The sequence below is a fragment of the Perissodus microlepis genome, chromosome 23 (genome assembly GCF_051167445.1).
Source record: "Perissodus microlepis isolate ML-2025 ecotype Zambia chromosome 23, ASM5116744v1, whole genome shotgun sequence".
Taxonomy (NCBI): Eukaryota; Metazoa; Chordata; class Actinopteri; order Cichliformes; family Cichlidae; genus Perissodus; species Perissodus microlepis.
Genome location: NC_140482.1, coordinates 8,234,857 through 8,247,469, shown reverse-complemented (window position 1 = coordinate 8,247,469; position 12,613 = coordinate 8,234,857). Strand labels below are relative to the sequence as shown.

At 39.6% G+C, this 12,613-nt stretch overlaps 1 protein-coding gene across 3 annotated transcripts in view; it reads right to left on the bottom strand.

Moving 5' to 3' along the window:
- The window catches only part of LOC146360917 (rho GTPase-activating protein 6-like), a 115,955-nt gene that overhangs the window by 53,334 nt on the left and 50,008 nt on the right, over positions 1-12,613 (bottom strand). Inside the window, exon 1 of one of the 3 annotated variants that reach the window (XM_084922285.1) lies at positions 2,234-2,870. The exons of the other annotated variants lie outside the window; for them this stretch is intronic. Within the exon in view, the coding sequence (XP_084778411.1) occupies positions 2,234-2,275 (42 nt within the window). The 5' untranslated portion in view covers positions 2,276-2,870. Of the gene's footprint in view, positions 1-2,233; positions 2,871-12,613 lie in introns of those variants that run through there. 3 annotated transcript variants of the gene reach the window in all.

Here is a 12,613-nt window from a genome sequence, read left to right as displayed (position 1 = left end):
TGTTGTGACGAGCTTCCCTGTGCTCAACATATGTTTGGAAAGCCACCGTATTTATTCACCGACCTGAGCAGTAGCTAAATAACAACACATGATAAGTGTTTAAGAAATCTGATTATGTTTTGAATTTCTGAAAGAGAAGAAAAGAGGGATAAATATATGATTTTTAAATCGCCAAATATCGGCATCGATATCAGCCTTAAAAATCTGTCGTCTCTAGTAGGGTGAGACGGATATTAGCCATAATTCAGTGTTGTACAGAGCAGTTATTTTGACTTCATGCCCACCAGCAGTAGCCTATCTGCAAAGACAGTGGAAGTTCCACACATGCACCTCTGCACTATTAAATGAGGGCAAATCAACAGCACCTGCTAATACTGACATTTGTCGATGTCCTATTTTTTAACATGAGCCACATGTTTGACCGCATAATCAAGCATGCACCTAACAGAATGATTAGTGATTTTTATGAAAAAGAAACTAAAGACTGTGTTTTCTCTTTCCTTATATGTAGCACAACTGCATTCTGCGCCTTTTTTTCTATTGGTTCAGGCCGAGTGTCCCAGGTCCATATTCACCTAGCTACTTCCTCCTACTCTTAATTCAAGAGCTGTGCAAAAATCAAAAAGACATCAAATCTATAAGATAAACATTTCTTCACTTCCTCTTGCTCTGCCTTTGATCTCCTCCCAGTTGTACTCAACTGGAAAACATCCACAGGGTGGCATTCAGTCGGAATGCAACTTCAATAGGAATGCCACTTACTGAGCTCTTCACCCTGACCCTAAGGGTGGTAGGAAACTCATGTTAGATGCTTGTACTGTGGATCACATTCTTTTGGGCACTACTATTGTTTTTTGGGTTTTTTTTTTTATCCAAACAAGAACTTAAGCCATCAATATGACTTTAAAGATGCTGTCCCCTTATTGTGGCTTTACATTTATTAAAAGCTGTTTGTGTTGCTCCAATCAGAGCAGTCATTCTGAGGGCTTTCGGAATGATTTTCAGCCATTTATTATTGGGCTCACAGATGCAGACCACAATTTCAATAAACAAATACAAATCCAGTTACATCAGATTTCATTTCTCTAGACAGACGGCAGCCACTGTAACTATCTGGTCACTGCACCAAAGCCTCATTGGACTCTGCTGGATGAATTTTAGGCACGTAACTGTGGGCCATGTGGTGATGGCATTCACACCACACGGGCCTGCTACAAAGCACCGATCCAGACCACAGCGCGATGGCCAGCCGAGCCAAAGAAAATTGTATTGTTTTCCAATCAGCGCTCTGAGCGTTATGAGGGCTTCTAGCCACAGAAACACTGCTCATAAACGAGCAGGCGGACCGCTGGAGCAGTCAGCGGAGGATTCCTCACCACTTGAGATGAGACAGGGCAGCAGATGGCGGGAGAAAGGGTGGCTGAGGAATCTGTGTCTACAGCAAAAACCGATCCAGTTAAAATGAACCTGTTCTGCAAAGCAACCCAAGTGGCTGCGATCTTCAGAATTCAGAAATCTGTCAAACACACGTCAAACACAAACCGAGGAACAAAAAAACGCTGATGGAAACATTTTTGAAGGTGCAGTTCTCACAGCAGCCCACACCGCTCCACACGGCCTTGACCCATATCTGTGTGTTTTGCCTTCATTTGGGCCACGGCTCTTCGAGGTGTAGAATGTCAAACACAACACCTGTGGCTCTCCACAGCGAGCTGGCAACAGGTTTCTGTCTTTCTGACTCGCTTTTCAAAAACCAGGAAGCATGTGTGGTCTTGTGTGCGTGTGTGCATATGTACGCGCTCTGCGCACCACATGCCTCTTAAAAAGTTCCATCACAGGAAGTTTTTTCTCTTTCTTTTTCTTTTTTTTCTTTGGCATGTTGAGGCCCCTTTGCTCTGCTTAGGTTCAGATTTCTGATTCACACCGACTGAGTGACGTTTATGAGGTGAAAGCTCTAAAAGCTGGTGCAGAATTGGGCTTTAACTTGGCTTTGAGTGGCTGCTGAAAAAATAACGGTAATTCTCCGTGGCACTCCTTTTTTAATGCATGATCTTAGATATGAGGAAAGAGAGAGAGGCTTCATATCGATACACAACTGCATCGTGCAGGAAATGAACATCTTTCTCAGGCATGCGCGCAGAAACTACAAGATGTAAGCCCTCGAGTCTCATCAGTGCACGCTCCAGTCGCTGTCATTAATCCACGGCTAATAAACCTGAGGGGGGGTACTTACAAGATAGGAATTCTGCCTGTCGAAGAACACGGAGTCTCCCATCGTCCCGAATAATTATCCACATATAGTAAATAATGCAGCTGCAGTAAATGATATCCCAAGTCTCCCCCTCCAAAAAAGAAAAGTGTCTGTGCGCGTCAGGACGGACCGCAGGAAATGTGTCCGCAGGTCACTTGTGCGCTCTGCTTCTTCTCACATTAAAAGACAGCGAAAGATGTTGGAAGTTTGGAGACTGCGAGTCACAACAGAACCCCTTTTAAGAGTTTCCACAGCAGTGAAAAGCGCGTGTCAGGAAACGCTCTGTGCCAGAAGGGACACCATAGCGCGTAACGCGTAACGGATCCATACTGCGCGCCCCGCGAACTGTTGTGAAGACAGATGCTGAACCAGAGCGAAGAGAAGTGAGACAGCGAGCAGAGACCCACGTCAAGCTGGCAACGCTACTGACTGATACTTCCGGCGTAGGTTTTCAAACTAAGACAAAACACTGGCCTTGCGGCACGAATAGAAGACGGATACTGTATTACCAGAAACAAACTAAACAAACTGCAGTTCATTTGTTGACTGGAGAAACGTGTTTCTATGTTAATCCCTGTCTTAAAGCAAAGTAAACCTACACAGCTTTTTTATGTTTTTATCTTTTGTGTTAAGCACATTGAGTTTGCCCATAATGTTATGTGCTATATAAATAAATCATAACTCCAAATCAAAGGAAAAAAAAACACTATAACTACACAGGCAAGCTTATACTATACCAGTACATTGACTTTCTACTCATGAGAACCATATATGTGCTTTTATTTTGATCACAAAGTCGCCTCTTTCCGGTCTATTCAGCGTTTTTCTGGGTACTCGATGCTTAAAGCCGGAGAGAGAAAAGCGAAGGATGGGCGGGGCTCTGAAGAAGGAGGACCAGCAGTGCAAAAGCTTTTGATTATCAACAGCAGGGTAGAACAAATGTTTTCCTGTCAGTGACCCACAAATGGAGCTCCACAGTTTATAAGATTTGACTGAAGAAACCCCATACTGGGAGGGTTTTCTTTGTGGATAGCTCATAATATGGAGCTATACGTGCTGTTGCAATCAGGCTGGCAGAATGCTCCCCAGCAAAACTTCACTGTTTTTTGATAAAAGTTGAATCATAACAAATAATAATAATTTTTTTAAAAAAATCTCCTGACAGCAGATTCATTTCTGCCATCCTCACTGGAAAATTAAAACAAACAAAACAAAACAACTTGTTGGTCAAGCTAAAAACAAACTCCTTTAGGGAAAGTTGGCATGTCAAAGATGCAAAATTTCTTCCAGCATTGACAAATAGCTCGCTGTAAGCCTAATTACTAAAAGAAATAAATCACAGAGGCGAGAGTGTAACAGATGGACCGCAGAACTGAAACTGTGATGGAGTGCTTCCATTGTAACACTTGGTAGTAATTTTTGTTTATGAGCTTTCCCCTTTGAAAATATGCTTTCAAGAGAGACCATGAAAGGCAATTGCCCCTACGCCCTGCCACCAAACCCCCTCTCCACCCTCCCCGCTGGTGCATTTCAAATAAGTTTGTGAAATACTTAATGTGGAACCAGCGTTGAGCAATCTGTGTCAAAACCACTCCACTTGCATCCTGTAGTATCTGCTGTTATTGTTCCATCAATTCACTTGGTAGACATGTTTAACCAACTCAGTCTACTTCATTAACATTTGTCAGGCCTCTTTGAATCCCCCTGTTTACATGCGTCAGTGTGTAACCCGTTGCTTCCTGTCAGCTCACTTGTAAAATGATGTTACAGGAATACTGCCTCAGACTCTGCATAAACGATAGATGTAGCCACCATGATGTCATCCATTGTTTATAAAGTCCTGTTGTGAAGCACTGGTGTGAGCATTTTGTCCATTGCCAGACTTAGTTTTTGGAAGCCAGATGTGTTTAGGGGAAAATTCTCACTGTTAAATTACAGGAAAGTTATATCAAGAGTACTGTTTTGTTCGGAAAACACGATTTGCAGTATAATAGTGGCAGCTGTTTGATTGCCCTGCTTCTGTTGTAGTATTTCTGCAGCAATATCCACAAATAGTTTACTACTGTAAAATGTAACAGCATATCCTCACCAAGGGTCAACCTCAGATGTGGAAGAGTTACATTATTACGCTCGAGTGGCAACAATTGCAGTTCCTCTAATGGCCACTTGGGGCTGGTTCCAAAAAGGAGTCAGTCCCCAAAGACTCCCACGTCAAAACGTCCAACTTTACAGCAGTAAAAAGCACAAAACGTATTTTGACGTTAAACTGGATTTCTGCACTTTGTGTGTGCACTGTTTGTGCATTTGGAGTATTTTTAGCTGATCATTATAACTAATATGATGGCTTTCTTTGTGCCACAGATCATCCCAGAAGACTGTGCTTCAGTTTTGGTAAATGAAATTCTAGGATTTTATTATACTAAAATTGAACCCATAAGTATTTTGAGTGCAGATCGCTAACCCTGCTAGACAGCATTAGCTGATAACTTGGCACTCCAACCGTTCATCAGTATAAGGTAACTGCTAGCTTCCAAAAACCAAAATGACAGCATCCAAAACATTAGCATTGCAGCTTCAAAATAGTCCAAAAACAACTTTATGGCTGCCTTTACCATATCTAAGTCCAATTTACTGTATATGGCTGTCATCCATTCACTGTGAATTTAGGCTGGTGTGTTTTTTTTAAACCACAGCAGTCTATCAGCTCTGATGCAATTTCAGATTAAACCATTAAAAAATGGAATCTAGCCACTAGAAATGATGCTGGCTGAATGTTAACACTGTTCTCGTCACACATACACTGGAAAGTCCCTCATACATCCTTAATCAGAGTCCAAATGAGAAAAATATTAAACCATCAAAAGGTTTAAATCAGTGATTTGTAATAAACATTCATATTCCCATGAGTCTTTGCACTCACTAATGAACAAGTATTGTAATCTACCATAGCTATATCCAATAGTGTGCTATTTATATTCATTTTTCCCTCAGTGGCATCAGCACTTATTAAATTGTCTTAAAACCCTGTAAATTAGTGTATAGAATTTCTGTATTTTTATAGTACTTTTACAATGTAACTGAAAACTAAAAAGAAAAACAAAGTAACGCAAAATTAAAAAGTCCTTGAAACTATCAATGAAAAAAGTTAACATGTTTGGAAAGGTAATAAAAACACAGTCTTAGAAGCCACAGACGTCTAAGACTCCCTCCCTCTCTGCTGGCCATGTAAAGAATGCACAATAAAAGCACTTCTGCACTGGCTTTGCTTTTTAAACCCAACAGCTAACTCCATCTTTTATATACAGTCTATCAAGCCTAGTAATAGATATCAAAGTAAAGCGAAACAAAAAGAGCACAGTGTGGTTTTATCAAAGCGCTCATAAACAAACCCTTAGCAAGAGTTAATAAAACGTATTTGCGCTGCTCTGTGGGAAGGGTGTTATTGAGAAATATCTGTTTTCTAATCTTATATACAGAACGTGTGAACGGGTTGGTAGGAAAAATGAGAAACTGGATTCCTCTCTTATCAGATAGTACCTTTTAAAGAATGCCGAGGAGTTCATAGGAGCACTCACTTTAAAATCAGCAGATAACAGATTCCTTAACTCCCGAAGACTGACTCAGCCTTAAAGCAGGTGCTGTGGTGTACAATATACTTTGTATCTCACACAAGAATCATCAAGACACTGCACTGATATAAAGTTACCAGCTAAAAAAAACACATGCTCTTGCAGACAATGGACTCCTGCTTATCAGATCTTCTCTGCAAGGTTTCGAATGAGATGTGTTTGTTTACAACAAGTTAATCATTTTTGGATTAAATGAAATCAGCAGTGTGGTATTTCATTCACATATTTGCGCTTTTTTAAATGAACTTTATTTGTGAGTGTAGCTGCTGAAATTTCACCTTATGATTTGTGCTGTGTGTCTTTTTTTGTGACGTGTCCTGAGTCAGAGTTGCAGAGTCGCTGAAGCCTATCCTGGCATGCATAACGCAGGCAGATGCACATTTCTATCTGTAAAATCTCTTGTGTTTGGAATGTTGACGAGCACCAAGAACACAAAAGGAGCAACATAAGTGAATGACTTTTTGATAGGCAAATGTTCTAATTCAAACGTTTGGTCAGGTTTTAGTCATTTAAACTGCAGCTGTAAGTAATCCTGGCAGGAGAATTGCTTACCAAAAATGACTAAACAAGTGACTCAGTGTTTAAAAAAAAGGTGTTTTGTTTTGCAAAAGAAAGCTCCGACTGCCCCGTTAAGGTTGCTAAAATTAACACTGGATGCTCTCCCTCACTGATAAATCTGTAATACAAATATTTCAAAAGTTGCTATAAACCAAAGGAGAAGTCCCATAACATTAGCACCGCAGTTCCTTTAACGGCTACTTAAGGGGAAGCTGCAAAAGTGAGTCAATCAGGAGCTTATTTCTTCTTCTATAATAACGTTACAGGGGAGATTTTTTGTTTTTGTTTTTTAAATGGCCAGTTTGACAGTGCAGATACTTTGTGTGGTCAGCAAACTGGACTTTTCGGCCATAGCATTTCATGCAACTGTGGGACAAATAATAGGGCCTATTATTGTTCTTGGTGTTAGTATTTCATTAGTCTGTTATTTAGTGTCTTCATAGCTTAGCGGTTTAAAGATTTGCCAACGCATGAAAGGTTGTGGTTTTGTCACGAACGGCATCTGATGCAAAAATCTGACAAATCAACTAAGTGGCGTTATCAGGTGTAGCTGAGAGAATCTGCTAGTAGTTAGCACTATTTAGCTTGACATATAGCAGCTATTGAAGCGGCTTGCTAACAAAGATAGATAGCAATAGTTGCTAAATCAACACTCCACCTTCTCGATGAAAATACTGCAATTTCTTGCTCAAATAAATGAATAAATAAATGAATAAATCATGTTACAGCTTAAAAATGTAGCAGTTGCTATGGCCGTGTTTCCATTGTTTAGATACAGTCTATGGTCAAACTTTGCCCACGTATTTTCATGGTCATAAATCATCATATCCCCTTTTTTCTTAGTTTAATCTTTATCTAACTTTAGTACACCTAACCTAAACTAGTTAGATTGCTAGTTTATATATATGTGTGTATATAAATACATTTAGTATTGCTACTAAGAATTAGTAACATTATTACCTTATGTCTCTTTTATTTTATTATATTTGTCCATTTTCTTTTGCTTATCCATTTCAGGGTTGCTTAAGGTCACAGGGCAAGAGGCGGGGTACACCCTGAACAGGTTACCAGTCTGTCACACATACACAAAGACAACAATTTACGCACACATTCACACCTTTCGTGAATTTAGAGTCATTTAGAATGATTACTTAGGCCAATAGTGTGGGAGGAACTCCAAACAGAAAGGCCTTTGATTTGCAAGAAGGCCCTGGTGTATATGTGTGGGTGTGTGTTTAATGTCTTCATCCAGAATGTGTCAGAAAACCCACGCAGGAAGAAAATAAAATTGAATATTTATAAAATATCTGACTAGATTCTTGATAATAATGTACACGATTAAAGGAGGGGAAAAGATTTACAGGTGAAATATACGATCTAACACATTTTAACGAAGGGAAGTTCAGTCTTTAGCACCACAGTTGTGTTTAATGGCCCTGAAGGAGGAGCCTATTATCTCGTAAAATGTTATTTCAGTGGTCCTGTGGCTCACACACAAAAATGCACTGAGCCTGTGATAGATGCTAAAGGAGAGGCAGTGCAGAGGGGAAGAAGAAAAGCGAGGAGAGCAGAAATAGACGGACATCAATGTATGTATGCACAGTGTGAGTTGGTGGGGCTCAGTTTACTGCTGCATGTTAGAACAAGATTAAATTGTTCACGAAGGACACTGCAGAGCAAAGCCTGACTCTACATGTCCCCCCTGAGCCGACCATCGCTCCTCGTATCATCATTAAACTGTTAAAAGGATGCTGAAAATGAGGCTGCCTGTGATCATATATCACCTTCAAAGCACGCTCCGGATTTTCCACTGTTGAATTTGGCTCGGTGTGTTTTTGTTGATGTGTAATGTCTCAGCGATTAAAAGTCGATCTCAAGAAGAAACGGCTTGAAATTTTGGGGTGAGAGAACAGACGGCGAGGATTATTTTCAGTGATTTATACTCATGTTATGATTTTGTATGCCTATTCTCAAGCAAATTAAACACCAAAACAGTAAAAAAAACCAAAAAAAAACCCCAAAAAACATTGAATGCAATATGCAATTGAATATTTTACAGAGAGAACATGAGGCCGGACTATAATTCCAGTTCTATATGGTTTATGGCTTTGCAAACTGCAAAAGTTCATGTTTACATTGTTTATTTCAGGAGGAGCAGAGCCCTCCCTCCAAAAGCCTGAATGCCTGAGTTGTGAAATCACTCCATTAAGTGGAAAGTATTCTGTTAAAGTGCTTTAAGACGATCCAGTATAAGAGAGAGAAAATCCTGTGAGGCCTCGATCTGTTTAATAAACACTCACAAAATAGATGTCACACGATAGAGGCATTTGCATCGCCTCATTCTGTGGATGCTGTGTAAAAACGGGTTTAAAAGCAGAGGATATTTCATGCACGTTATGTATATAAACTGAAGCAAATGAGGAAGGACCTTCAGCCTGCATTCTTTGATTGATCTGCATAAACTGAATGGACTTCAGCTATAAATACAATATCAACTGATTACAATTTAGTCACGAATAAATATGCCTCTGTGAAGTCTAATAATTTAAATGAATCAAGCCAAAATAATAATTTTAAAAAAAACATGGTCTTTAACAGATCAGGTGTGTGTTAACATGATGTCACAATCTTCCCAAGAGTGGACATCCCGCCAAATTCAGCCAAAGGTCAGACTGTGTAATGCAAAATTTTAAAAACCCCAACAGCTCAGATATCTCAGACTTCTCAGGCCTCAGTTAGCATGTTAGGTGTGGAAGTTCATGATAATGTCGTAATGTACCAGACCAAAGTTAATGTTTGGCACTTATTATTAAATTCACAACTGGCAAATACCAGACACAACTGTCAAGCACGGTGGTGGAAGTATGATGATTTGGGCTTGTTTTGTAGCCACAGGACTTGAGCAACTTGCAATCACTGAGTCTTCCATGACCTCCTCTGTATACCAAAGTATTCTATAGTCAAAATGTGAGGCCTTCTGCCCAACAGCTATAACTTGGCTGATATTGGGTCATGCAACAGGCCAATGAATGAAGGTGCTGGAATGCTAAGATTGGGCCTTAAGAGAGCTACACAAAAACCAGGGATTTCCAACTCCAGGCCAGCGCCGGTGTCCTGCAGGTTTTAGATGTGTCCTTGATCCAACACAGCTGATTTAAATGGTTAAATTACCTCCTCAACATGTCTTGAAGTTCTCCAGAAGCCTGTTAGGGAACTAATCATTTGATTCAGGTGTGTTGACCCAGGGTGATATCGAAAACCTGCAGGACAGCGACCCTTGAGGCTTGGAGTTCCCCCATCCCTGGCATAAACAAATGCCAACAATCTCATCTGAAGGAACACTGTAAAGAAGAGTGGACCAAAACTCATCCACAGTGATGTGAGAGACTAATGAAGTCATACAGATAAAGATTACTTCAAGTTAGCTATTGAATCATCATATTTAGTTCTTCCCACCCTACTTCTGCATTTTGGCTTAATTTTTGTTAAATAGATGAAGACACTTGGATATATTTTGTGCTGTTGTTCATCTCAGGTTGTATTTACCCAGTTTTAAGACTTTTATAAGAAAAGTATCATGTAATTGTCCTACTGTGTAAAACCTAAGAATTGACAAAGCGTGTATTTAAATTTCACAGTGATAATAAATTGATGAAAATCATTACATTTTCATATTAAATTTATCTTTAGTTTTCTTCTCTTTTCATTTTTTACAAGTATTATGTTATTAGTTTGCAAATATATGTGTCAGTTACACATCATGCAACACCAGCTGTGTCATTTAAGGTGATTTACTTTACTAAAAGCTCAATTAAGTTCACTTTTATTTATATAACATCAAATCACAACAACAGTTTCCTCAAGGGGCTTTACATTGTAGGGTAAAGACCCTGCAATGATACAAAAAGACAAAAGAAAACCCCAACAATCAAATGATTCCCTTTGAGAAAGCACTTTGGCGACAGTGGAAAGGAAACTCCCCTTTAACAGGAAGAAACCTCCAGCAAAACCAGGCTAAGGGACCGGCAGCCATTTTCCACGACTGTTAGAGTGAGTATAAAAGAAAGTTTGAGAAAAACATTTAGCTGAAAATAAAATTGACTTTAGGAAAAGAAATCAACTAAAATAATACTGCATACTTACAAATCTAGCTAAAATATATACAGGAAATGAAAAAAGTTATCGAATACAACAGCACAAGAAAAAAAACGTGAAAAACTCAGTCCACAATCACCACTTTGATTGTTAATTACATGTTGTTCTTAAGGTTTTATCTCTCTTTCTTTCAGATGCTGATCTTTCACCTTTAGTTTCAGCTGCAAGGATGAAGGTGTGAGAGAGAAAGGGGAGCGGGTGGGGGTAAAAACCTGGGCACACATAAACGAATTTACAGCAGGAGTTGCACAAAGAGGCTCCAGGGGATGACCTCAGAACTGGGGAATGTGTGTGTGTGTGTGAGACAGAAAGAGAAAAAGACAGCACCGTGGATCCCTTCACTCAGGAGGTAAATAGAGAAATCACTTACAAACAAACACAACTTACAAATTATATCTTGTCAAGGGTTTTCAGACCACATTTAAACTCTAGAGACGATCTTCATCCAGCAGTGAAAAAAACACACCAAAAAGTTGTTTTTAAGGGGAACTGATCACTCAACATAGACCAAAACCACACACACACACACACACACACACACACACACACTTGCACACACAAAGTGACGACGGCATGGGTCTGGATTCAATCTAGAGGCCTCTATCAACAGACCAACCCACTTGTCCTAAATCACCATACTCTGTCCTGAGGGCCAATGAGGGGGAGAAAGGAGGGATGTAAAGTATTCTGAGTACTAGCTGTGCATTGCTTTAGCTTTCATCTCCATACCACCTCCATCAGAGCATGCTCAAAGCTACTGGGAGGACAGGACTGTTGTTCCGTGGAAATGTTTGTCCTGACAGGATACATTCAAAATTAGATAATACACACTCCCAGAATATTTTTAGCCAGTGCGGAAGATGTAATTCCTGGGGGGTTTATGGCAATTGTGCAATTTATTTAAAATGAGTTGCAAGAATGAATCCAGGCTGCCTTTTTAAGAGAACGTTATGTGGATTTATTTAAAACGTTGGTTGAGAGATGAAGTTACAATTATCTCTCATGAGGAATATATCAAACAACACAGTGCTAGAGCTGCTTGTGAAATCATCACAAAATTTAATCCACTGGTTTGTGTTCATTGACGCTTGTTTGTCTGCATAAGCACAAGAAAACAGCTGGAACACATTAAAAAAATGAAAACAAACTTAAACAAGAAAATGTAAACACATAAATAGATTTGTTTAATGGTTTAACCTAAAGTTAAACAGATTTTATGGAGAGAGACTTTCACCTGTGGTGTCCTAGCAATGGAAATCTCCAAACTTGGACAAGTTGTAGTGACCTGAAAATGGTGTCAATAAGAAAAAAGACATAACACAAAGTTTTTTTTGACAGCAGGATATTCACATGAAACCACAGTTTGAGCTTCACTAGTTTTATGCTTCCGTATTATTTTTGCAATTTACTTTCGTTTGCGCTGATTCATTATGTTTCAGCACCAAACTACTTGGTAAGTTTCAAGAAAAGATCAGGATTTGGTTTTAAATGCAACACAAACACCCTGTTTGAATGCTCATTTTCTAGTGGGCATTAGTATTATGCCACTTGCACTATCCCTTAGCCTTCTACTAGATTAATTTATGGTGTTGTGGAGGTATGTAAGGATGAGACGAGAGATCTCAATTTTCCCCTCCAACTTTAATCACTGCTTTACACAACTGAACATAGAAAACGCCAAAACCTTCACCCCCTCACTTCCCCTAACCCTGGGTGTGAGTGGAGCCACCTGGTGGTCTGCCACAGTGTCAATTTTAAAATCCTAGGTCACAGTTATTGCGCAAGATTTCTGGAAAACTTGACTGATAGTCAAAGTCATCGATGAACTTATGGTGTATCTATTGAAATGACCTGCGACATGATTTCCTCCATTGGCTTGTTCTCGAGCTATCATATTCACAAAGTTGGGTGTCCAGCGGTGTCCCAACAATACCCCATTAGCATTTCAGCGCTGAGAGGTTAAAAGGACGAAGGGCTGAAGAGACAAATTTGCCACGATTTTAACAATTTGCCATTAGAC